At 46.6% G+C, this 25,290-nt stretch overlaps 1 protein-coding gene and 1 pseudogene across 1 annotated transcript; both read left to right on the top strand.

Annotated features, from left to right (window-relative positions):
- Positions 1-8,697: 8,697 nt before the first annotated feature.
- LOC124654340 lies at positions 8,698-15,497 on the top strand (annotated as a pseudogene).
- A 3,773-nt stretch (positions 15,498-19,270) lies between these two features.
- Positions 19,271-20,414, top strand: LOC124655648 (putative F-box/kelch-repeat protein At1g15680). The gene has a single exon (XM_047194511.1). It carries the CDS (start codon positions 19,308-19,310, stop codon positions 20,412-20,414), a length of 1,107 nt encoding a protein of 368 aa, XP_047050467.1. The 5' UTR covers positions 19,271-19,307.
- The last annotated feature ends 4,876 nt before the right edge of the window (positions 20,415-25,290 follow it).

Raw genomic sequence — 25,290 nt, 5'->3', positions numbered from 1 at the left:
AAATTGATTCAGATTCCGGACTCGGTTTGATGGATGGCACCCTTAGGTGAGCCAAGGCTACTCCGGGAGGAATTTCTTGCCGGGAAGATCCCAACTTAGAGAGTGTGTCCGCGGCTTCATTTTCCACTCGCGGCACATGGTGGAATTCACATCCTTCGAAGAATCCGGCAATCTTTTGTACGTGAAACCGGTATGAGGCCATGTTGGCATCTTTTGCGTCCCAATCTCCGGAACATTGTTGCACCACAAGATCTGAATCTCCGTAGCAAATGATCCGGTGTGCACCGATTTCTTTTGCGACCTTGAGCCCGTGAATCAAAGCCTCATACTCAGCGACATTGTTTGATGCCCTGAAATGCACTTGTAAAACATACCGGAGATAGTCTCCTTTTGGTGAAGTAAGAACCACACCGGCACCTAGACCCTCTTTGAGCTTGGATCCGTCAAAGTGCATCTTCCAGTACTCCACTTTTTGTTCCGGCGGTTTGTACTGCGTTTCCGCCCAATCGCTCAGGAAATCAGCCAAGGCTTGTGATTTTATGGCTTCTCTTCTCTCATATACCGATACGTATGGTGATAGCTGAATTGCCCATTTGGCAATCCTGCCGCTAGCATCTTTATTGCACATGATATCGGAAATGGGTGCCTCGCTCACCACCGTCATAGGATGTTCCTCAAAGTAGTGCTTGAGCTTTGTGGCGGCCATGTACACACCGTAAGCCATTTTCTGGAAGTGAGGGTAGTTCTGTTTTGAGAGGGAGAGCACCTCGCTCAGGTAGTATACCGGCCTTTGCACGGTTTTTCCTTCCTCTTCTCTTTCTACCACAACCACAACACTCACGACCCGGTTAGTTGCTGCCATGTACAACAGCATGGGTTCCCTTTCCAAAGGTGAAGCCAATACCGGTGCGGTTGCTAGCATCTTCTTTAACTCTTTAAATGCAGCGTCTGCCCGCGGGGTCCAGACGAAGGTATCGGATTTTTTCATTAAAGCGTACAGCGGCAAAGCCTTTTCGCCCAACCGGCTTACAAACCGGCTTAGCGATGCCAAGCTTCCGGTAAACTTCTGCACATCTTTGAGATCGCGCGGTATGTTCATTCTTTCAATAGCCCGGATTTTTACCGGATTAACCTCTATCCCGCGGCTTGACACGAGAAAACCCAGAAGTTTACCGGCAGGAACACCGAAAGTGCATTTAGCCGGATTGAGTTTCATCCGGAACCTTCTCAAGTTGTCAAATGTTTGCCTTAGATCGCTGATCAAGGTTTCTTTTACTTTAGTTTTTATGACAACATCGTCCACATACACTTGCACATTTTTTCCAATTTGATCAAACAAACATTTTTGCATACAGCGCTGGTACGTTGCACCAGCGTTGCGCAAACCGAAAGGCATAGTGACATAGCAATAAGCCCCGTGCGGGGTAATAAACGCAGTCTTTATTTGATCTTCCTTTTTCAAGGGAATCTGGTGGAAACCGGAATAGGCATCCAGGAAAGACAACAGTTCACAACCAGCGGTGGAATCGATCACTTGATCAATCCGGGGTAAAGGGAAAGGATCTTTAGGGCAAGCCTTGTTCAGGTTGGTGTAGTCGATGCACATGCGCCACACCTTTGGAGCCTTGGGGTCTTCTTCCTTTTTCTTTTCGACCAGCACCGGATTGGCCAGCCACTCAGTGTGCAGTACTTCCACGATGAAGCCGGAAACCAGCAACTTTGTTACTTCCTCTCCAATGATCTTCCTCCTATCCTCAGCAAACCGGCGTAAAGGTTGCCGCACCGGCTTCGCGTCCTTCCGGACATTCAGAGAGTGCTCAGCCAACTCCCTCGGCACACCCACCAAGTCATCAGTAGACCAGGCAAAGATGTTCTGATTCTTACGGAGGAAGTTGACGAGCGCGCTTTCCTATGCTTCATTCAGGCCGGCACCGATACGAACGGTACGCTCTGGGTAAGCCGGATGCAGCACAATGTCCTTTGTTTCTTTTGTCGGCTTGAAAGCCGGTGAGCCAAGCTGGCCGCTCATTGCCGCTAAGTTCAGCTGAGAGGATTGAGCCAGCGCAACCGCAGTTTGCATTCTCCTTTTTTCTTCCGCTATCACCAGCGATTCGGCCAGATTCGATCCGGCAGAAGCAGTTTCCAGCGACACCTTGTAGTTTCCCACCACAGTTAAGGGTCCGTTGGGTGCCGGCATCTTCATCTTAAGATAGGCCGTATGAGTCGAGGCCATGAACGCAGCCAATGCCGGTCTCCCCAGCAGTGCATGGTAAGGGCTGTCCAGGTCCACCACCTCAAACAAGAGATTTTCGACCCGGCAATTATCGCGTCCCCCAAACGACACATCCACCCGGACTTTTCCCATGGGCGAACAGGACAACCCCGGAACGATTCCGTGGAATGTTGTGTGAGTGGGCTGAAGCATGTTCTCTGTTATGCCAAGCGTGAGCATGGTATGCCGGTACATAATGTTTATGCTGCTCCCATTGTCTATCAGCACCTTGCTGAATTTGACACGAGCCGTTGGCCCATGCATGATTGGGTCCACAACGAGAGCGTAACCACCCGGATTTGGCATGATCCTGGGGTGATCCTTGATCGACCAGGTAATCTCCTGCTCTGACCACAGCATGTACTTTGGTACTGCCGGCATCACTGCGTTTACTTCCATGGAACGGCGACGCATGCTCTGCTTGTCGGTTGGCTCAGTTACGAACACAACACAGCACATGTCCGGATCCTGATAAACATTCCGGCCTAAAGGTGCCGGTTGCGGGGCTTGGTTAACACCTTGTGCCACCTGATGAACTTGTTGTTGCTGCCGGTTCGGCTGAGGGTGTACCGGTAAAGCATTTGCTCCGGTAAGCGGGGGTGGTGGTGGAAGTCTTCCGGCACCATGATCCCGGGCATCTTTCATCATGCCTCTTTCCATCAACCTCTTCGTCCATGTGCAATCCTTTGTCAAGTGGTTCGCGGGTCTTGCCGGATTTGGTGTATGCCACCGGCATGGCTGATCCATTGCGGACTCCATGGTGTACTTTTCATCGTTTTGCCACGGCTTCTTCTCAACCCATTGTTTTTTAGGACCCGCCCACGGCTGCGATCCGGTTTTTTGCCTCTGGCTTCCGCCGGCACCAGAATTATCCTGCACCGCGGCAACTTGCTGCGGCCCATATCTCCGATCCGGGAAATCTTCCCTTCTTTTGTTATGCCGGTTGTCCCGGTATGAATCATGGCGCGGTTGGCTTGCTTGCGCCGGTTCAGCTTGAACCGCCGGTTGCATTGGGTCTCCCAATGCGTAGCTATCTGCCACACGTATCATTTCCGCCAAAGTTTCCGGCATGTTCCTCTGTAGCTTTTGCCACAGCGGTGAACCTCTTCTGCACCCATTGCAAAACCAAGCAATGGCCTGTGCCTCGATTACCCCCTCACAGGAGTTTCTTGTGGAGTTCCACCGGGTCAGGTAATCCCGGTCTGTTTCATTCGAGCGCTGCACACACAGGGCGAGCTGCTGCGGTCTGTTTGGCCTCCGATAAGTACTGCTGAAGTTGCTCACGAAAGCTTCTTCAAAGTCTATCCAGCCGTTTATGCTTCCTGCCGGCAGGTTGTTAAGCCAAATGCGTGCCGGTCCCACCAAGAAGGATGGTACGATTCTTACGGCCCAACGCCGGTTTCCTCCACCTGGGATGGCTCCCCCGCCGCCAGCGACGTATACCGCGATAACATAATCCGCGAGCCAATCTTCCGGCTTGGTGGTGCCATCGTACGTTTTGGTGTCGCGGGGCAACTGGAAGTTACGAACCGGTGGTTCCTCTTTCATGATCCTTGGGCCAAAGCATTTTGGACCCGGAGGACCCTCTGCCTCGATCAGCTCGGATAAGTACACCCTGTCCAGCCTGTGCCTCGCATCCCGGTCTGGCAGACATCTTTCTCCTAGCCGTATCCCTAAAGGGTTCCGGTAGGCTCCGGCTCTTTCTGTTTCGGAATCCGCTTCATCGTAACGTTCCGGTACCGCGGCTCTTGCCTGCCGGTACCTTGGCGGAGGCATTTCCTCCTCATCATACGCTGCTCTGGCCGCGCGATAATTTTGCCCGGCCTCACCTTTGCCGGCATGATTGTTTCCGGCATAGCCATTTCCAGCATAGCCACGTGCTGCCCCTTGGCTTTTTCTTCCGGCCACGTGTTGCCCGGCTTGTTGTTTTCCGGCAAGTACCGGATCATACACAGTCATTTGCTGCGCATTCACCTCTTTTTCTCTTCTTCTGTCCGGATGGGGGGACGATGCCTGCCCATGGGACTTGCTTCCGGCATTCTTTGCCGAACGCACCGATTTCGATGCCGCAGCCTTGTTCATTTTGGCTAGCTGCTCAGCATGTTGCTCTTGTATTATGTCAAGTAATTCCCTGACACGATCTTGCTGTTTTGCAAGAGCATCTCCGGTAAGGGAATCACACATTTCTACAGCAGCCCTAGCAGCTTTTATAGTTTTATCCGGGCTACTGTACTTAGGTTTCTCTACAATGCTCAGAGATGCAGAGGCACTTTTACCGGTAAGAATCTCCTTACGCAGATCCTGGTCTAGATTACGAGCCTTAAGCCGGTTTTCCGGTATCCTAGCAGGTTGAGCGCTAACAGAAGCAAAGCCATGAGCAGCGTTATACTCACGTAGGGTTAGGTTCAGCTCGCGCTGCGCCCGGATGATGTCCGCGCCGCCGGAAAGAAGCTTCTGGCGTTGCGCCTCCAGCTCCGCCTGAGCCGCTGCCGGGTCGATGTTCTGCGCCATGGGCGTTGCCAGCACGTTCATGGCTGCTTGGAGAGGAGTCTCCGGTGGCGCGGTAGATGTACCCGCAACCTCCTGGTCACGCTCGGTTGGTGGCTTGGCCGTGCGCGTGGATCTTGCTTGTGCCGCGCCTTCCGCCGCAGGCTCCTTGCCGGCTCCAGCCGTGCCAACCACCAGCACTTCCACGCTGCCGGCGGCATGGCCGCTGCGAAGCGCAGATCTTGGCGGGTCCGGAGCCACCAGCACCGGCGAGAGGCACTGGCGCTCAGGGACGGTGCCGAAGTAGATGCGGTGGCTGCCGAACTCCATGATGCGGCCGTTCTTGGTGGGGAACTTACCTCCGTTGGCGAAGCAGCCCGCGTTGTCGGTGACGAAGTCCAACGAGCCGAGGCGCTGAACGAGTCCAGACACCACACGCTCGCCGGAGACGGTGAGGAGGCCCGCCCGAATGTGAACTCCAGCAAGCGCAGCTGCTGGCCCCACGGTGGGCGCCAACTGTCGTCGTGGTGAACAGACAGATGCCATAGGATGGCTTAAGTTGGGGCCGAATGTGCGCTAGAGGATTCGGGGGAGGGTTTCCGGAGGGATAGCCGGTATCTTTCCTATGAAGAACTTGGCCTTGGCCGAGAGGAAAAGAAGAAGAACACTCAAACTATTTCTCCCTCAGATCTTTCTATTCCTTGAACACAAGTGATTACAGGTTTCTCACGTACCAACCGTCTGTCCGTCTCCTGTCCTCCACGCGCAAGGGGGTGCCCCCTCTCCTTATATAGGGGAGAGGGTGGCTTACAAGGGAAGGAACCCTAGGAAACCCTAATGGCATCTTTGAACAGACAAACTACTTTACAAAGTAACTTTAATCATAAATGGCGGCGCCGGTATCTTTAATCAGGGGCGCCGACATCATCCGGTACCTTTTACGTCACCTTCTGCTTTAGGCGTCAGGGCTTCGTTTAAAGCTGAAGTGCTTCGCTCACCCTTGTCCTCTAGCTCTGAAGAGAATCTTTGACCAGCCTTGCCGGCAAGCTCTTCTTACCGGTAGCCCGGTGTCTTCTTAGCCGGTGCCGGCATACCCCTCCTGGGATACCGGCACGATTTACTTCACACAGAGCCAACCCCTGTTAGCCGGAGCAACCTTTAAACCGGTATCTTGATGGCTCAAACCATCCGATTTGGCATGCCTTTGGCATACCGGGGGCCATCCCCCTAACAGAAACTGAATACGAAGATAAAAACACATGTGAAGATATATGAAACGGAAGCGTCAAAGTTGGTCGATCGGCAATACTTCTGTTGAATTGCTAAGTGGAAACTTTTTGCTGAGGTGGGAGGCTTTAGTGGAGATTAATAGTCTAGTGGGGAATCACCGATGTGGCATGGCTACATGGATAAGAAAAATAGATAGTGAGTTTCAAATATTTATGAATAGAGGATTAGAAATAGGAGATGTAAGAAGATGCGGATGGATTCTTGTCCCAGTGGCTCGGGTGCCGTGGCGCTAACTAGCCTCCCCTAGTTTGACTCGCGCTACCGCACCTCGATCCTACTTAATTTTAAAAAAGTCACGTGCCTCCCTCAGTGGCTCAAAAAAGAATATTTCCAGATGACATGTCTTAAATGTCACTACAAATGTTTTGCATATCGTAAGATTTTTTATGGGCATCTCCTACGAGACGAAGTCGGTCTCTGAGGGTAGATGATCTTCTTGTCATTATCATTAATTTTTGATGTTCTTATCAGTTAGGATAGAGACTTCTTTAGCTTCTTGGAACTAGTTGTATTCACTATGCATGATAAATATTCTATGAAATGTTATTATTTCACCGAATCATTATCTATTTATGGATAGCTACCTACTATCGACACTAGTCGGCTACATCTAATATCGTAGTTACACTAGCCTTCTCAAACCTCTCATATGTTGTGTACCATTTAGTGGTAATTAGCTCAACCGACCTTTCATCCATCACATTCAATTTTGCACTATATATCTCCCCCCTTGATCTCATGGACAACTCTTATCCCACCATTTTCTTCCTCAATATGCATCTCACAACAAGGCTAGCTAACTGCTCTATCATCTCTTTTTGTATGATGCACAATCACATTATACACACCATAGGGATGTGATACCTCAGAAACTAACCCTTCTAGTGTCCAAAAATATGGGTGTCTATCGGGGAGCTTGATACTCAACTGATCAACAAGTGTGTGCTAGAGCCTTTTTTTTTTCGAATGGGGCATTGCCCAGCCTCTGCAACAATATGATGCACACGGATTTTTTCATTTATTTAAAAGGTCCAAAATATTCACTTTAGGAAACTCATATAAATATTTATTTTTCAAGATCTAAAAGAGGAAGGCATCGCATCTTGTACTTGTGGCATCCCATCTGGAAGTGTGAGGAAGACACTTAATGTTGAGTGGTTTATCCAACATGGGTGAAAAATCTGAACATATGTGATTTCCCTACAGAAGAGTTAGAAAATTCTAAGAGTGCGCATCACAAGAGGGAAAATTAGAGTTCTAGGTAATACGACTAAATTGCCTCCTTTTTTTCGAGGTTGTAAATTGCCTCCTTTGAACCGTTGGAACCGAAGAAGTGTTAGATCTGACTTTGCCAATTGTAATTTTTGTGCCGTCATATATAGCCTCACGTGCATCACCCCTACCACCCTACAAATAAATTGGTCGTTTCCAATCAAATCTTATTGGGTACAAAATCCGTGAGCAGTTGTAAAACAAATACGAACATGAAGGTGTGGGTGTGGCAAGTGCAAACCAAAATATCAAGCCCATGAAAGAAACACATACGGCGGCGTGAAAGACCAATAAATTTGGCTTCTAATGAACCGAAAGTACTAGCTCCAAAATGTATTACAGATTGGTAGTAGCTTTTTATGAACTGGAGTACTACTAGCTTGAAAATGTACTCCAGTTTAAAATAATTGCCCAAAAATAAATGTATCTATTAGAGAGAGTAGCATCATTTCAGAATTTGTAGCAGTTAATCATTTCTAAATTTGATCACGTATGAACAAAACATTAATAGCATCAAAATTTCTGTCCTGGCCCACTTTCCTTTTCCTCTCTCTCTCCCCGACTCGTGTGCCTCTAGATTCCGGCCGACTCCGGCTGGCCGGCGCCGCGGCGAATCCCAGACAGCCGATACCGGCGCCACCAACCGCCGCCACCCTTATGAGCTCGCTGCTTGGAGCCGCGCGGGAGGTCGCAGTTCCGGGTGCCGCCGTCGGTGGCAGCGCGTGGTCGTCGGCCGCTCGCTGCCGAATCTTGGAGCCGCGCTGGGATCCGCCTCCGCAACCGCAGTCGGAACTGGGGGCGCCGCCGCGCCATGCCGCCATCCGGGTACGTCTTAGAAGGTAGTTCGAGCCGCGGCAAGTTACCTGAACTTTTTTGCTGTTCTTCTTCTCCCTGTGCTTGTTTTCTCTTCTGTTAGCCAAATGCTCTCGGTTCTCTATGCCAGGTTTGGATTACTGCGCAACGCACTCGTTGCTGCTTGTTTGTCAAACATATGTAAATGGACACGCGACCATATTTAGCTAATTTCATTGCGGCTGCCCGATCCAAACGAACGCAAACAATCACTAAAAGTGTGACCGGAATGCGTCAGCCGCTCTCCAGACGCCCTTAATAATTTGTGACATGGTGCCGCTGGTGTCCTCCATTATTCAAAGCGTCTCCTGTACACATAAAGGTAGTGGGTGGAGGCACCTTTTTTCCACGCGCTAACGTCTGGACTTGATCTAGGAAGACTTGCAAAGTTGCAATGGTCAAGCAGGGCTGTCGACCTGTACACATAAAGTTGGTGGCATGTTGGAGAGCAATAATTCATCCTCGATCGTCTCATAGTGGTATGTTCCACCCTCAGTCACTCCATTCTTCGTAGTTTCAGAAGACATAGCCGGCTTTCTCCCTTGACCAGCCTTCTCATCTCGCCCAAGTCTAGGTTACTGTCGCTGCCCTCCTCCACCGGCACATCTGCGCCGGCGCGGCTGCTTCCAACGCCAATCGTCCTTGAGCAGGAGCAGCAGGTACGTACAAATCGACTACATGTCTTTCCCTTTCAGCAATTGTGAAGTGTACTGATCTTGGTTAATTGGTTGCTCTGCCTCCAGAATCCTCCAAATAGCAATGGTTTTTGCAATTCTTCGAAGCGGGGGCTGAAGGCTGGTCTGCTCATCGAGGCATCTGCTGTATTCCACCCTCTCTGGCATTCTTCTGCAAGATCCAAGTCTCAACACCACCTCGTGTACGTGAACCTCTTTGGGCTCAGGCAACGACAGTATCAGTAGTGTAGCTACTATTTCCTTTGTTTTCCTTTGGTATAAGTAGTATAACTATTTGCTTCGTAGCGACTAACTGCAAATACATTCCTATTAATGCTTGCAGCTTCTCAACACATTCATCAGCAGGGGGAGGATGGCCACGGCTATCAGCGCGGCAGTGTGGGCATTGGGCAAGGCGCTGGCTCCCGTTACTGATGACCTGCTCAAGAACTGGGCAGCCAGTGACAGTCTTGGCCCCAACATCAGCGCCCTCAAGACGGAGCTGCTGCGTGCTCAGGGGATACTATGCACCGCGCAGGACAGGGTCATCGCCAACCCTGCACTCAAGGAGCTGCTGCACATGCTGCGGCAGCTGGCGGACAAGGCGGAAGATGTGCTTGACGAACTGGACTACTTCCGCATCCAGGACGAGCTCGACAGAACTTACCATGCAGCCGATAAGCATGCCGGGGGCTGCATGTGTGGCCTCGCTCTCAATGCCCGGCACACTGCCAGGGCCGTTGCCAATAAACTCAAGTTCTCCTCAGCTGGCATCTTGCACACACCAAAACTGAAGTTCGATCGTGTGGAGATGTCTGAACGGATGGCAGACATTGTACAGCAGCTGGATCCCATATGTGCTAAGGTGAAGGAAATCCTTGATCTAGAGCTCCGCAAAGTCCAGCCTACCCAAGGCATCAGACCCAAAACAACCCCAGCAATAATAGAACCAGAGATATTCGGGAGGAATGTTGAGAAAAAGAACACAGTGGATGGCATTACCCATGGAAAATATTGTGCCGATGGACTTACCGTGCTTCAAATTTTTGGCCCAGGGGGTATTGGGAAGACGACTTTCACACAACACATATATCAAGAAGTGAAGAGCTCGTTTGATGTTATGATTTGGATCTGTGTATCACTCAATTTTGATGCAAACAGGTTAGCACAAGAGATTCTGAGACAGATCCCTGAAGTAAATGGTGAAAAGAAAAATGCCATTGAGGAAGAGCTTATCGAAGAAAGATTAAAACATAAGAGATTCTTGCTAGTCATGGATGATGTGTGGACATATGAGGAAGATGAGTGGAAGAAACTGTTAGCTCCCTTCAGAAAAGGAGAGGCAAGAGGTAATATGGTTATTGTCACGACTCGAATCCCAGAGGCAGCAACAGTGGGAAAAATAGTTGATTATTCGATAGAACTGAACCGCTTAGGAACTGAAGATTTTATGCACTTATTTGAAGCATACGTATTTGGTCACCAACAGCCATGGAAATACCATCCTGAATTACTTGATGTTGGGAAAGAAATAGTGGGCAAACTGAAGGGTTTTCCTCTTGCAGCAAAAACTGTAGGTAGACTACTAAGAAATCAGCTTACATTGGATAATTGGACAAAAGTTCTAGAAAGCAAAGAATGGGAGTTACAAACCAGCGACCATGACATTATGCCAGCTCTAAAGCTTAGCTATGATTATCTTCCTTTCCATCTACAGCAGTGTTTTTTCTATGGTGCTTTGTTTCCTGAAGACTATGAGTTTGGTAGCAACGAGTTGGTTCACTTATGGACAGGGCTGGATATTTTAGACTCTTCTTATCAGAGGAAAAGACTTGAAGATGTTGGACTCGTGCTATTTAAATGACTTGGTTAATCGTGGATTCTTTAAGAAGAATGTAAAAGTAGATGGCAAGGTGCTCGTTATATTATGCATGACCTACTGCATGAGTTGGCAGTGAAGGTTTCATCGTCAGAGTGTCTTAGCATATCTAGTTCTAATGTGAGATATGTACAATCGTCCCCATCTGTACGTCACTTGTCTATTATTATAGATGAGAGAGATGTCAATGATAGAATGGCCTTTGAAGAATTTAAGAGGGACTTGAGTACATTGGAAGAGAAATTGAAAATTGAAGACCTACAAACTGTGATGTTATTTGGAAAACACCATGGATGCTTTGCCAAGACTTTTGGTGATTTGTTTGCAGAAGCAAAAGCCCTTCGTGTTATTCTGTTGTCTGAGACACTTTATGGATACATTGTGGAGGATGTGTTTTGCAACTTTCCAAGACTTGTTCATCTTCGGTACCTAAGGATAATACCTCGTGCATATATAACTCTAACCAGCAACATGTCAAGATTTTATCACCTAAGGATTCTAGATGTTCAAAAACACAATGTCCATGATGATTTTCCAAGAGATGTGAGCAAACTTACAAAGTTGAACCATTATCTTGTTCAGGAGAGTGGTTTTGAACACAGAACTTCCGATGTGGGAAAACTGGAATTATTGCAGGACTTGAGAAGCTTTATGGTTAAAAAGGAAAATATAGGTTTTGAAATGAGACAGATCGGTCGTTTGGCGGAGTTTGGCGTGTCACTAAGAATTCATAGCATTGAGAATGCTGAACGACAGGAAGAAGTGAAGGAAGCAAAACTGATACACAAAACCCACATACAGAAGCTAATGTTAGAATGGGGTTTTGGTCGACCTAATAAGGATCCTGCAAAAGAAGATCATGTTCTTGAAAGTCTTCAGCCACATTGCAATCTTCTAGAGCTGCACATTGGAGGACATGGAGGTGCTACCTGCCCTTCATGGTTAGGTTCGAACCTCTCAGTTAAAGTATTGGAATCTCTTTGTCTGGTTGATGTAGCTTGGAACAATTTTCCACCTCTAGGAGAGTTGATGTTTGTTAGCGAGCTTGGTGAAGAGCATCCCAGTGGTATCCCTAGCAAGAGCTTTCAAAATTTGAAAAAACTAGAATTGGTTAAGATATCAAGATTGAAAAAATGGGTCGGAATTATCACTTGTCGTTTGGTCTCTCTCCTAGAAGTGCTCATTGTTAAAGAATGCTCTGAACTGGTGGAGCTGCCATATTCAGGTTGGCAATCAACACAAGAGGCATGCATGACTTGGTTTCCTAGATTACGGAAGCTCGAGATTATGGACTGCCCAAAGCTGTTGGCATTGCCTCCTGTTCCTTGGACTCCTGCTCCATGCTCTGCTAATATTGCACGGGTAGGATCAGGTTTCAAGGAGTTGACTTACTCAAAGAATTGCAAATCAGAATCGAGTTTGGAAGTTATTGGGAAGGAGGGTGGTCATGATAGCACGTTCTGGAATATGTTGGCATTCACTAATCTAGCTGATCTATTAGAGCTGAAAATGCGGAATTGCCCTCCTCTGCCACTGGATCACCTCCAAAAGCTAACGCCTATGAAGCATCTCAGTATAAATGATTCCAAAAATTTATTGTCACCGACTGATGTTGAGAGTCCTGCCATATACCAGTTACAAATTGATACACTGGGGATATGGAGGTGTAGTGCTAGTGAGAAGGAACTGGCACAGTTGCTCTCCTATCTCCCATATCTGAGCAAGTTAGTAATATACAGTTGTGAGAAGATAACAAGGGTTGGTGTGGTGGAGCAGCAGAAAACAGCTCATAAAGTGGGCTTTGGACAAACTGGACCGCAGCAGCAAGAGACAAGAGGAGAGGAGGAGATAGCAACAGTAGCAGCAGGAGGAGAAGCACTTGTGCTCTTGCCTCCCCAGCTGCAGGAATTGACTCTCTTCAATTGCCCACAGTTGGCCCTACTCTCCAGCTCGCTCAACGATGGCGGACAAGGAGGAGGAGGGCTCCAAGGCCTCCGCTCCCTCCGCAAATTGCGTATAAGTGGTTGCCCCAGGTTCCACTCCTCTTATTCGTTCTCTCGTTTTCCTTTCCCCACCTCTCTACAAACCCTATCTCTCAACGACATCGAGGGAATTGTGACCCTGGAGCCCCTCTCAGATCTCACATCTCTCACGAATCTGCGCATACATAACTGTGGGGATTTAAGAGGCGAGGGTGTGTGGGCTCTTGCACAGTGCCGTCTCGCAGTTTTACGCATCGGGGAAACCCCCAAATTCTTTGCCAGTTCCGAGCCCCAAAATTTTCCCCGTTCCAGCAAAATTGAGGAGATAACCACAGATGACCACACAGGTTTCCTTGCTGCGCCCATCTGCAGCCTCCTATCCTCCTCCCTCACCAAATTATACTTGGATGCAGATGAAAATGATGAGGTGGAGCGCTTCAGTACGGAGCAAGAGGATGCCCTTCAGCTCCTCTCCTCCCTCCAGCAGCTCACGTTTGGATCCTTCCGCAAGCTGCAGTGCCTCCCAGCGGGGCTACACAGAATTTCCAGCCTCAAGGCATTACGGATTAAAAACTGTCAGGCCTTCTGTTCCCTGCCCAAGGACGGCCTTCCATGTTCTCTACAATATTTAGAAATCTATGGCTGTCCTGCCCTGAAATCGCTGCCCAAGGACGGCCTCCCAAGTTCTCTGCAAGATTTAGAGATTTGGCTTTGTCCTGCCCTGACATCGCTGCCCAATGACGGCCTCCCAAGTTCACTGCGAAAGTTAGATATCCAGGTTGGCAACAGCGAGGAGCTAAAGTGGCAGTGCCGCAAGCTAAAAGGAACCATTCCTATAATCGAAGACTAATCCAAGGTAACAATCTCATGATACCTAATCTTATTCTGTACACGACCAATGCACGTTTTTGTGAGGTAATGGCATGATTTTTTTAGAAAAAACATGGTAACGGTAGGTCGGGTGGCTCATGAACCCCGTAGGCCTTTCCGAGGTTCATCGCAGTTACTACTGTTTCCCTTGAATATGCCACTTATTTAATCTACTGTGCAGGGCTCTTCTTCGGTCTGCATATTTCGTTAGACTCATACTACAAATCATATCTGCATCCAAGTGCAGTTTGAGTTTCCAGTGCAAGCATGGAGACCTCAGTTTGTATCTTCCACCGTGCACATAATCTTGGTTAGTATTTGCATAATCACCCAACTCCGATGGTTTCATACACTATTTAGAAATTTAATCAACACATATGTTTCTCTGTTAGCTGGATCTGTACTGTTCATATATTTGAGTAGTTCTAGACCATGAGCACTGGAGTTCGAGCAAGGGCGAGAGCCACTATTAACAGATATAATGTTGCTCATTTTTTTTTTCACGTTAGTATGTTCTATCAATGATCTCGTAAGGATTGGTCCCAAGTATTGGTCGCAAATCTACATTGAAATTAGAAGGTTGCTCGTGTAACCTGCTATTGATATAAGTGTGCTTCCCAACGGTGCCTATGTAACTATTGACTGTTAATTACCAGTATTTGTTCATTGCTAAACACATTGTTTTTGGGTTTCCATCACATCCTATTGTGTCCTTGGTGCAGGAACATGCACTGACGTTGTTCTCTGGTGGTATAAATGCTGTCAAGTCTGTTTTGCTGGATGCAACTTTTTGCTTTCATGTATGAAGTTTACACATGAATCAAATTCTCCCAAAGATTTCTCTATTGATGGAAGTTATATTTCTTACCAAGTTTTTCAAGTTTGTACCATTTGATAGTAGATGCAAATTCGTTCCAACTGCACTAATGCGCTTAAGCTGAAGTGCTGTATGCATATCTTTATGCTCGCATGCTGCTTGGTGTCAAGTGAGTGCTATATTTCTTATTTCAGTTTCTTTATTTTCCCTGGACAAATTCTGATTAATTAATTTATTTCCAGTTTAGCTATTCTGGAAGCAGAATTTACATGCAAGATCTCGGAAGATCAAGGTTATTTTAGACCAAATCGATTCTCTAAATTAATCGATACTGTCGTCTCAGTTTCCATATTGCCAATTGAAACCATCCAAAGAACTCAGCGCAACACTTAGGTACCGGCCTTTTTCTTTCGTTTTTGCAGTTTTCTGCACGTGTCCATTTCGTAGTGGACTGATACTGTTATTTTGATGAACTGGAAACGAAAACAGAGCGCCATATATGTGTTAATGAGTTGGTATTATTACCATTTGTGTTTAATTCAGTTGAACACAGTGTGCTACTGATAAAGAAAACCTTCATGCGTAATCAAGCTATGGCTCTCACACAGGAGATGCCACTGTTAGGAGTATAACGAGTGATCTGCAAATATGAGGACAAATATTTATTTCCTGTTTTACCAGAAAAAATTACACGTGAAGGTTTTTTTTAGCAAGTTTGACTGTTGGAGCCTCTTTGTTAAGTCTGACTTTTTTTTTATCTCATTCAGATATGCATCGGCGGCGGTTGAGTGGTTCTTGCCAACACCATAGGGTCTAGCATCGGTCTCAACGGCGACGACGGCTGTCTGGCTGGAGTACCTCCTCCTCTGCGTTGGCTCCAGCTCTGACGCCTCGTCGACTGTCAATCGATCGAGCTTTCGTCGCTAATGCAGGTGCTGACCAATGGGCGGTTCACGAGCGTCAAGCACCGGATGATGGTGCCGACGACTAAACCATCGATACCTGCTGGGTGTCATTTTCTTCCAACTGCACACGCGTGCCTAATGATCAGCCTGGAAGTACAAACGCCAGTCTGATATCTATGCAACTGTTAATCTGATGACTTGCCATTTTCTTCTGTGAGATCAACATGATTCCTCAACAGCACGCTTGCCTAACGACTGCTGTGAAACAAATTGTAAATCATCCATAAGCTAGACAAATACAAGTAGCCATGTCCTGTTACAATGCATGGAGCAAACAATAGGATTTTGGTTGAGGATTAGAGTCGAGAGTGACCAAAAGCATCACAGTTACCAGACCATTAGTGGCCACCAATATCGATTAGTGAAGAATATCACTGAAAGTGATCTGAAAGTGATCTCTGCAGTCATTTTACTGAAGCTCTCCGGTCCTGCTGATGATTGGTCCTCAAACTTTCCGTGAGAGTAATGCAATTCTCTCCGGTCTCCGCTCCATATGAAACAAAAGGTACTGGTAGCTGGTCTAAGGGTTTGTTTGGTTGGGATTCTCACGCCAGATTCACTGCCTGGAAGCTGAAATCTGATCCAAAAGGTTTCAAGGTCGACACAGATTCTCGTGATTCCTGAAGTGTAAAACGAAAGTTGGGTCGACCCCTGATTCCACTGCGTTGCGTCCAGCCAAAAACTTGGAAATTACCCGCCATGCCATTGCCTTTTCAAGTGAAAAGTGACCGGTTCGTTTCCTTCCTTTCTTCTCCAACCCTCCTCCATTCTCTCGTATGTCTTCTTTTTCCCCACGAGGTTCCGACGAGTATCACAAGGTTCCAGGATAAAACAACCTTTCTTCCGAAGTAGTGCCATACCGCCGTTCACAACAAGCATTTGGGCACACAAACTTTATCTCATTCCATCTGCTCCTTCCCATTAGAAAAATAAACTTGGCAAACAAACATGAACTATTTAAAACTAACAGTCAATCAGTCATCCCAGTGTTGTTCCAGTGGGAATCAAGAAGGGAAACTCCAGAAATTATTTTCTGTGACTAATCGTACTGTTGATTAGTCCTCATTTTGCAATAAGATTGCAGAGATTCTTGTGAGCTTCAGAAATCGAGATATAACACGTAGTATAAGAAACAAACAGTACAGATACCGTCTTCAATGTCCATATGGTTCTGTGATGACACAAATTTGAGAAAATGTAAATAGCATAATAACTAATCAAAGTTGGACAAAAAAAGAAAATGGGATAAGCTGGTAAGCAAGAATCTTCACATAGTATATATCTAACAAACAAAATATATAGCTCATTTAAGTTTTTTTTTTTTGAAAATCATATCGTGTTGTTATCTAGCAAAAGTACCCGTGCGTTGCACCGGGTTTTAAATAAAATCAAACATCTTTGGATTGAAATATACGCCAATTTGTTGCCAGTATAATACCCAACGAAGGCCCACACTCCACATGAGCAATTGATCGATCAGTCGTTCCATGCACTTGAATCCCCCATCCCCTTATCCTCATTCCACTGCACTCGCTCAGCACACACTCACACGCTTCTCTCCACCATAGGTTAGCGCTCTGCTTCGACGTACTGGCCTCCCGCCACGCCTCGCCGCACCCTCGTCTGCTCCAGTCCTGCACAACCCCCTTCATCGGCCGATGCCGAACATCGACAGCTCCTCTATTTCCCGGCGCTGCTCTGTCGTCCACGACATCTCCATCCCCTGCAACGCACCCTGGCTACCCCCTCTTGCACCTCAGAAGATCCATCGGGTGAGCACAAGCCTGCTGGAAAGAGGGACCCGAGTGACCACCACCGCCGCCACCGACACTTTTCTTGTTTTGCTACGAACCTCCAAATAAGCTCGTGCGTTGCAACGAAAAAAAAATTGAATGTAAAATTTGCACATGCCAAATTTTGCCCCAAATCGATTGGTCATCATAACCCTACACTTAAATTGTTGTTTTCCATTATCCCCTCCAACATAGCATGCGTAGCAGTGAAGTCATACAGCAGCGTCAAATTTTTTCGCTTTTATTTCAACATGAAAATAATCAAAAAAATTATTGAGAAAACCATGAAAATAATTATTGTGACTTGTGAGAATCAATTTCTGAAAATGTCACCTGATCAATGGGAGTACATGGGATTGAGCCATTGGATCAAGGTACAAGTACAACGTGGTTTACTGATCAAATACCGTTCGCTGCGGCCGAGTCCGTGCAGGCAGGAGACTACTCGGACGCTCCAGGCACTGTTCAGCTGGGGGCGCGCAGAGCGTCCGCCGTGGGGTCCCAAATGCCCGGCTGCGGGGGTGGCGCTCAGGCTGGGTATCTTTGCCAGCGATTATGGCCGGCTGCGACGGCGGCCATTGATCCTCTCAATCGTCCTCTCTCGTAAGGCATCTCGGCTACAGCTCATGGCGCGGGGTCCGGACAGGCATTAGCATGGGACCAGCTCACGGTGATCTCTCTTCGGGACAGACATCAGCATATGCTTATTTTATTTCTGAGGCAGCTTGCTGATTCCTCGTAGCCTGGCGTATATAAATAGGTAAGATTTCGTGCACCATATCGAGGTGGGACTAATCAAAGGAAACGGAGCTTCGTACCCAGAAATTGTATTACGAACGAACTGATTGGTTCCTCCTGCATTGGGCCGTTTTACACATGGGCCAGCGGGAAAGATCACACAAGCGATCACATGGGCCAGCGGGAGAGTTCACGTGCACGAGCGACCAAGAGAGCCGCTAGGGTTCCCCTCAAAAAAAAAAAAGAGAGCCGCTAGGGAGAGCTGCCCAGCCCACGATTAGTTGGAAGAGAAGCAACGACGTCGGAAACAAACAGCGAAACGTTATTTTGGTTATTTTGGTGGCATTGGTGCATAATATGCGATTTGGTGGGAGGGCAAAACGGTCCAATAAAAAATTGAGTCCTACCATCAAAGTGTTTCCGTGGTTCGGTACGTCAAAGTGCGTTTTCGTCCGTCGCCTAAGGCGCTTTCGTCCGTGAGTCCTACCATCGGAAGAGTCATGTTCGCTCCAGATTCTAATCGACGTGTGTGGCAAGTCGTGCTTGATTCAGTATCCTTGATTGCCGTCAATAACCCTCTCGAGAGAGGTTTTCTAGGACGTGAGATATAGTTTCCTACTACTATGTGCCTTACACACAGCACAATGTCTCTCCATCGCGGCCCAACATCGGCTCATTTACTCACAGGCCCCAGCTAACCTTTCCGTACGAATCGAGTTAGATAACAACACGATATGTGTAGACAGCGGGACAGGGAGCGCCTAGACGGCATGTTGGAGGATCTTCTTACGGCAGTCCGTCGCATTTCTACGTCGTCCAGTAGCTCTCTCCTTTGGGTTGTATCGCCTTTTTCTCTTTTCGTTGGGCATATTGTGCTGTGGCCCCAATAGACTGCTGGTGCTCGGATTTTTCTGGTTGTGTTGTATTTAAACCTTGTATGGATGTGGTTGCTTTATTTATAAAGCGGGGCGAAAGCCTATTTCGAGGAGGCATGCATGAATGACATGTCATCACACATGTCAGAAATAAAAAATGGTCGGAAATAACAAATAGGTAAAAAATAACAGATAGTATCCTACACGGGCCAGTACAAAATCGTTTTGAAAATACATGGCCCATTGCCGCAAAGGAAAAATATAAGACCCATACTGCAAGGGACCCTAAAAAAAGACCCACACAGCCCAGATAACGTCCCGACCTACACTACGCCGCCGTCCAGTCTTCGTCCAGTTCCCCGCCGCCATCCACCGAAACCCTCACTCGCTGCCGCCGATGGAAGCACCCAACACGGCGGCTGCTCGTGCAGCAAGCACCTGGTAGATCCTCTGTTCGACCCCTCACCGCTCAGATTGAATCCCTAACCTCTCTATCCCCTGATGTGCGCAGATTGGCCGCTACCTACCTCCACGGACGGCGATGGCGGAGGACTCGATGGACAGGCTCACCGACGACATCCTCGCCGACATCATCTCGCGCGTGCCCTACAAGTCGACCTGCTGCTGCAAGTGCGTCTCCCCGCGGTGGCGTGACCTCATCGCCCACCCCGACCACCGCGCCAAGATGCCCCAGTCCCTCATCGGCTTCTTCTACGAAACCGACGACGGCCCAACGAAGGATCGCTGTTTTATCAACGCGTTAGCGCGAGGCTGCCCTCCTCTCGTCGACCCCTCGCTGGCGTTCCTGCCCAAACACGAGAATCTTCACATCTTGCACGGCTGCAACGGTCTCCTCCTCTGCCTCCTCCAGGAGGGGACTGATACCGGTGAGATCCGCTATTACGTGGTGTGCAATCCCTCCACGGAGAAGTGGGTGGCCGTGCCTACCACCGAATGGTCTAGCAGGGCAGAAGCTTACCTGGCGTTCGATCCGGCTGTCTCCTCCCACTTCCATGTGTGCGAGCTGGTAAACTGCGATGATACTGGAAATATTGAAGATATTGAGGCGGTCGTTATATACTCGTCGAAAACTGGAGTTTGGAGTCACAAGGCCGACGCTTGGAGCGGATGCAACATTTACATACCCTTCGGCGCGAAAACCGTCTTCTTTAGGGGGGAGCTGCATTTCTGTGCCTACAATCACCAGCATATATCCATTGATGTGGAGGAAAACAATTGGAAAGCCATTCCTCTTCCCGGGACAGCTACCGCTTCGCGTGATGTTTATCTCTCGCATGGTCAGTTGCATTTTGCATGTATTGGTCCTTCTGAATTGTCGATATGGGTTCTTGAGGACCCCAGCAATGAAGTCTGGACCTTGAAGCGCAATATCAGCCACTTGCAGCTCTTCGGAACAGAATATTCAGCATATGCGGTTGATTACGTTGTTACCTCAATCCACCCCGAAGAGAATTTGGTTTTCATAGTTGCTGGACACATGCACACACTGATGTCATATGAAATGGATTCCATGAAGCGGCGTATTATAGATCAAGTTGAATGTGTTAGTATGTGGCCAAGTGAGAACATGTTTCGTTGTATTCCATATGTTCCGTTGTTCTTAGGGTCATTGGCAGATGGGCACTAAATGTTGTGCTTGTGTGGGGTTAGGTCTTGAATATGAGCAACAGTGTGTTGGATAGACTTTTATGAAGTTGTGATAGTCTATGTCTCGTGGTATGTCGCGATACTTTCTGTTTGTGATTGAGTACGCTAATTGCACTTACCTTTGTTTTTTCTGCATGTTTTGGTGTTCTCATGTATAATCACATCATGTGTTGTAAACTCCCTAGTACTTAACCGTGGATACTATAATCGTGTTTGTTGAACTATGATTAATTAATGTCTTCAATATGTGGATTCTGGTCAATGCTTATTTCTGTGTATGTGTATAATTTATTTGTATATTATCTTCTGGATGGGAAAAAGGTGCTTTGGCCTCTTTTGGCGTTGAGAGAATTCAGATATATTGTCCTTATATGTACAGGGATATACTTTTCTTTGCAATGCTCGAAGCGTGAATTTCATTTTAAAACAGTGTGGCATAGACGCTTTTGTTATCTCCTCTCATCATCTTTATGTAAGGTAATTTTTTAATTAGGTATTTTGGCAAGGATATAGTGTAGGAAGTTCGAACTGGATTGATGTCATTTTTAGATAGCAAATTTGTGGGATATATCAGATCTTCGCATTTTTAGTAGATAACAGCTTGCACATGATGTTAGGATTCTTTTGACAACTAAAACATGTTGGGACTATTAATCTGTTAATAAAACTAGTATTCTTTTTGTAAGCTTTTTTATTAATGTATTATCCTAGTATCATATTTCGTTAATGCCTAACTGAGCTTTGCTAAAAGTAACACTTACGGACTTCGAGGATGTTTCACTTCAGATTAGAGTTGGTAGTGGCAGTTTAGTTCTTTGCTATTTCTTTTCATTAGAACTTTCAGTGATACCCCATTGCCTTTTCAAGAATTCCATTTTATGGCTGGCCTGCTATATTTGATGTGTTGGTCACCTGGATAGCCACAAGTAATGAAAATGGCTTTGCGTGCTCTGTCTCAAGTTGTCTACCTACTGAGTCTGAGAGGATGTCTACCAAGCTCGTCTCCACGTGGATGGACGACAAGGGATTTCGGCACTAAGGTAGCATCATTTTGCTGATACATACTATTTTTCTCCTCTATGTGCCGAAGAATGTTATGTTATGTGTACAGTTCAGTACATAGCTCTAGTATTTGTTATGTCCCATTTAAATTGCAGTAGCTTATGATGGCAGTTTGTATGCATAATGGTTTGATCTATTGTCCAAAGTGAAGCAAAATGGAGCTCATTACTGTAGCTTTTAGTTTTCCTCCTGCTGCCATAGATAATGATTTGTAAAACTGTGAGAGATTGATATATTGTCATCCTTAAATTTAGCCTTTCAGTGGTTATTTTCTAGTTGATGCTGTAGTCGAACAAAACCGAATCGCCTTCTAATCCTGTTTAAATTAAGGATTTATATTCTATTTATGGGGAATAAAGCATTTACTTATGCCTGAACTTTCTGTTTTGGTTTAAACTAGGCATTATGACGGCCAAGGCCTCCATTTTCACGACGACACACTGCAAGAAACTGTTGGGTGATGCCTTGTCCTCGGCTACGATGACCCCCTGGTAAGCTTCGGTATCCATTGATCTCCTCTACATGCTCGATCTGCTGGTGCTATCGAGTCCCTGTGTGTGTTTGTGGTGATCAGGACTAGTAGGTTTCGATCACTCATCTTGTCCAGGAGGGATACTAGTACTCAATTTAATTCATCGATTTTTCTTACTGTGAAAGGCCTTTTTTCTTTTGGGTTAATTGGATCCATACCACTACAATTTTCACCACTTGGAGAAATACCATTACAAAAACACAAGTTGACAAAATGCCACTACAACTCTTTCATACCTCAGCCTATGCCATTTTCTCTCATTACAGAATATACGGCAATTATACACATGTACATACACTTATACTTTCGTACGGACGTGTACATGTACAAAACAAAAATGAAAATCCCCACTCACAAGAGCTGCCTCGACTCAGTGCCTGTAACCAGACCAAAATCACCAGACCGACTAGCGCAGCCACACGAACACTAGCGGCGGCTGTCCGAGTCGGCCGCGGCTGCAGGCGCCGGCAGGTGGAGCTCCCCCTGCCACCCCCACCTCGCGCCGGCAGGTGAGGTCCACCTCGAGCGACGGTGAGGGCAGTCAGACTGGATGCATGCTTTGCTGGTGGCGACGCTGGGGCACCCGTCGCTGCTGGAGGAGAGCGCCATGGCGGAGGCCTTCAAGCCATCGCTTTCCCCAGTCCCAACCAATTTCTGCGTGGATGTACATGAAATTGTACATTGTCTTCATTTGTGTTCAAGGATCCGATTGTGCCCTGAATTGGCTAAGTTTTGAACATTAGATTAATATTGGCGTGCTTGATTTTCTGTATTTATTTCAGATTTTCTGAGCAGTTCAAATGTTTCGCTAAGTTTGAAATTTTGGACTTTTTGGCGTCTAGAAGATGGAAAAGTACTGCCAAAATTTTCACAAAGGGTAGTATGGACAATGCTTAAATGCACATTGAAATACAAGTACATTTTAAATTGTTATTCCCTTAAGTGAAGAAAATGGCATAGATGGAGGTATGAGAAAGTTAGAGTGGGATTTTTCCAACTTGTTTTTTTGTAATGGCATTTCTCCAAGTGGTGAAAGTTGTAGTGGCATAGATCCAATTATCCCTTTTCTTTTTGACGTTATGGATTGGCGTCGTGTAGTAATGTTGATGAAATATTGTTCTCATGCTTTCTCTGGTCTGATTACGTTGATTCCTTATTAATCATGCATGCTAGTAGGTATTCTTGGTTAACGGAATCTGTTTCCTGTATATGCCTAATAATCATTGATTTTATTTGGGTCTGGGATTTATGTTCACTTATTGGGCGTACTAGTGGTATCATTAATTACAAAGGTAGTTCTATGTAACTTTGTGAAAAGGAAATGCAGTGAAGACCATTTCTGATAGTCGACGCTTTTTCATCTCATGAATTTTAGAGCTATTTCTCTGTATGTTCGAGAAAAGGAAATGCAATGTAGACCATTTAGGATTATTGAGGATTTTTCATGTTCAGAACCAGCTCTTGTATATGACAAAGTCGTTTCTAAACTTTTAAATATCTATTCTTAGTCTCACGTGTCTTTTCTCTATGCAGGGAGTGTCAAGCTGCTTGCCCCCAAAGGCCCACCGAGGCGAAGTTGAATTTGTCCGTTCAGGAGATGGTCAACATAGACATCCAAAGGGTACCTCTTTGGTCGCGCTCGAGTCGATTGCTTTATTTATTTGAATATATGGTGCAGAAAAGTAGAGATGATGATTTGTTCTCCATTTGTTTGTTCGTGCTTATGCAAATTTGATTTGCTTGATCTTTTATTAATTGGACTGAACTGAGACTACGAGAGAATGATTAATAAGTGGTATTGACTGAATTACAAGCTAATGATGGTTTCTTCAGGGTTCTCTTGGCAGCACTTTTATGTGTTAACCAGTTTAAGTTTATGTTAGCTATTGCACTCCAAAGCTTAGACATGTCACGCATATAGATCTTGTAGCAATTCCATTTTCCCAGGAGTCGTTGATTTTGTACAATTTGCAGATAGATCGTGTCGATGAGTCTAGACATGGATGCTTGCATACGTGTGTAGACTCAAGTCGATTCGCCCGATGGTTTTAATAGATTTTTTTCTTCGGATATTCCATACGGACACTTTTCATGACATCATTGATGACGTAGTCACTGCTGCGGTTTTGAACGTGACCTGACGGGCCCACCCCACTTCTGCGCGGTCCAGTTTGGGAAATGACCAGTACTTGTGTGGTTACCAAGGTGTCTCCTCGATTTCCACGCTTAATGATGAAAAGAGGTCCTTCAATAAATCAAAGGCAACGACACGGTGCGGTGGGGCCCCAGGGAGGCAACGCAAGTTAGGGGCAGAGGAGGCGCAATTCAGGTGTACGGCGGGAGGCTCGGCGGCGGCAGCGAGGCAAGCGCGCAACGAGGGGGCTCGGCGGTGGCGCAAGCCAGGCGCGCGGCGGGAGGCTCGATGGCGGTTCTACACTCTGCTTGTAGCCATTTTTTGATGTTCCCCAGTCAACTCCTATTTTGGACGAATAATTAGGGTTAGGCTAAAAAATCATAGTTTACTTAGGAATATATGACGTTTCATTCTACTCTCCAATTCTCCAACCAAACAAAAAATGGAACTATTCCATTCTAACTATTTGCTTCAACCAAACACCGAAATAGAACCGTTCCATTACACTGAAATGGAACCATTCCATTCCATTCCACTTGGTTCCAAAACCAAACACACCCTAATCTCCACTAGAGCCTCCCACCTCGGCAAAAAAGTTTCCACTTAACAATTCAACAGGAGTATTGCCAAGGCCAAGACAAAAGAGAGGTGGAGACGAAAATCTCCAAGGTAGCCCATCTTGATTGTTGAGAATTAGTGAAGAAAAACCATTTTAGGCCAGAAGCCATGACTCACTTTTAGCCTAACATAACTCCGACTTTTCCTCACATAGCTTGACACTAGTTTTTATTCTATACTACCCCTGTTCTAAAGCTTAAGGCTTATATTTCATTAGGGTAAATTGGTTTTATGCCATTCTCTATTCCACAGATTGCACATATGCCATTACAAAAATTAGACTTGAGGATATGCCACTCTAACTATCCAATACTTTCACTTATGCCATTTTTCTCCAATACATGAATGTATACCGTGTGTTGTACGTACGATACCGTATACAAACCTTTATTTTAGCAGAGCACGGTCAATTTGGAGGCCAACCCACCCCGCTCGTCACATCAAGTCGCGCCCTTCGACGAACCCTAAAGGAAGTGGAGGAGTAGAGGGCGGCAAGGCTGGCCGCCGACC

The sequence above is a fragment of the Lolium rigidum genome, chromosome 5 (assembly GCF_022539505.1).
Source record: "Lolium rigidum isolate FL_2022 chromosome 5, APGP_CSIRO_Lrig_0.1, whole genome shotgun sequence".
Taxonomy (NCBI): domain Eukaryota; kingdom Viridiplantae; phylum Streptophyta; class Magnoliopsida; order Poales; family Poaceae; genus Lolium; species Lolium rigidum.
This window is presented reverse-complemented; position numbering and strand designations above follow the sequence as displayed.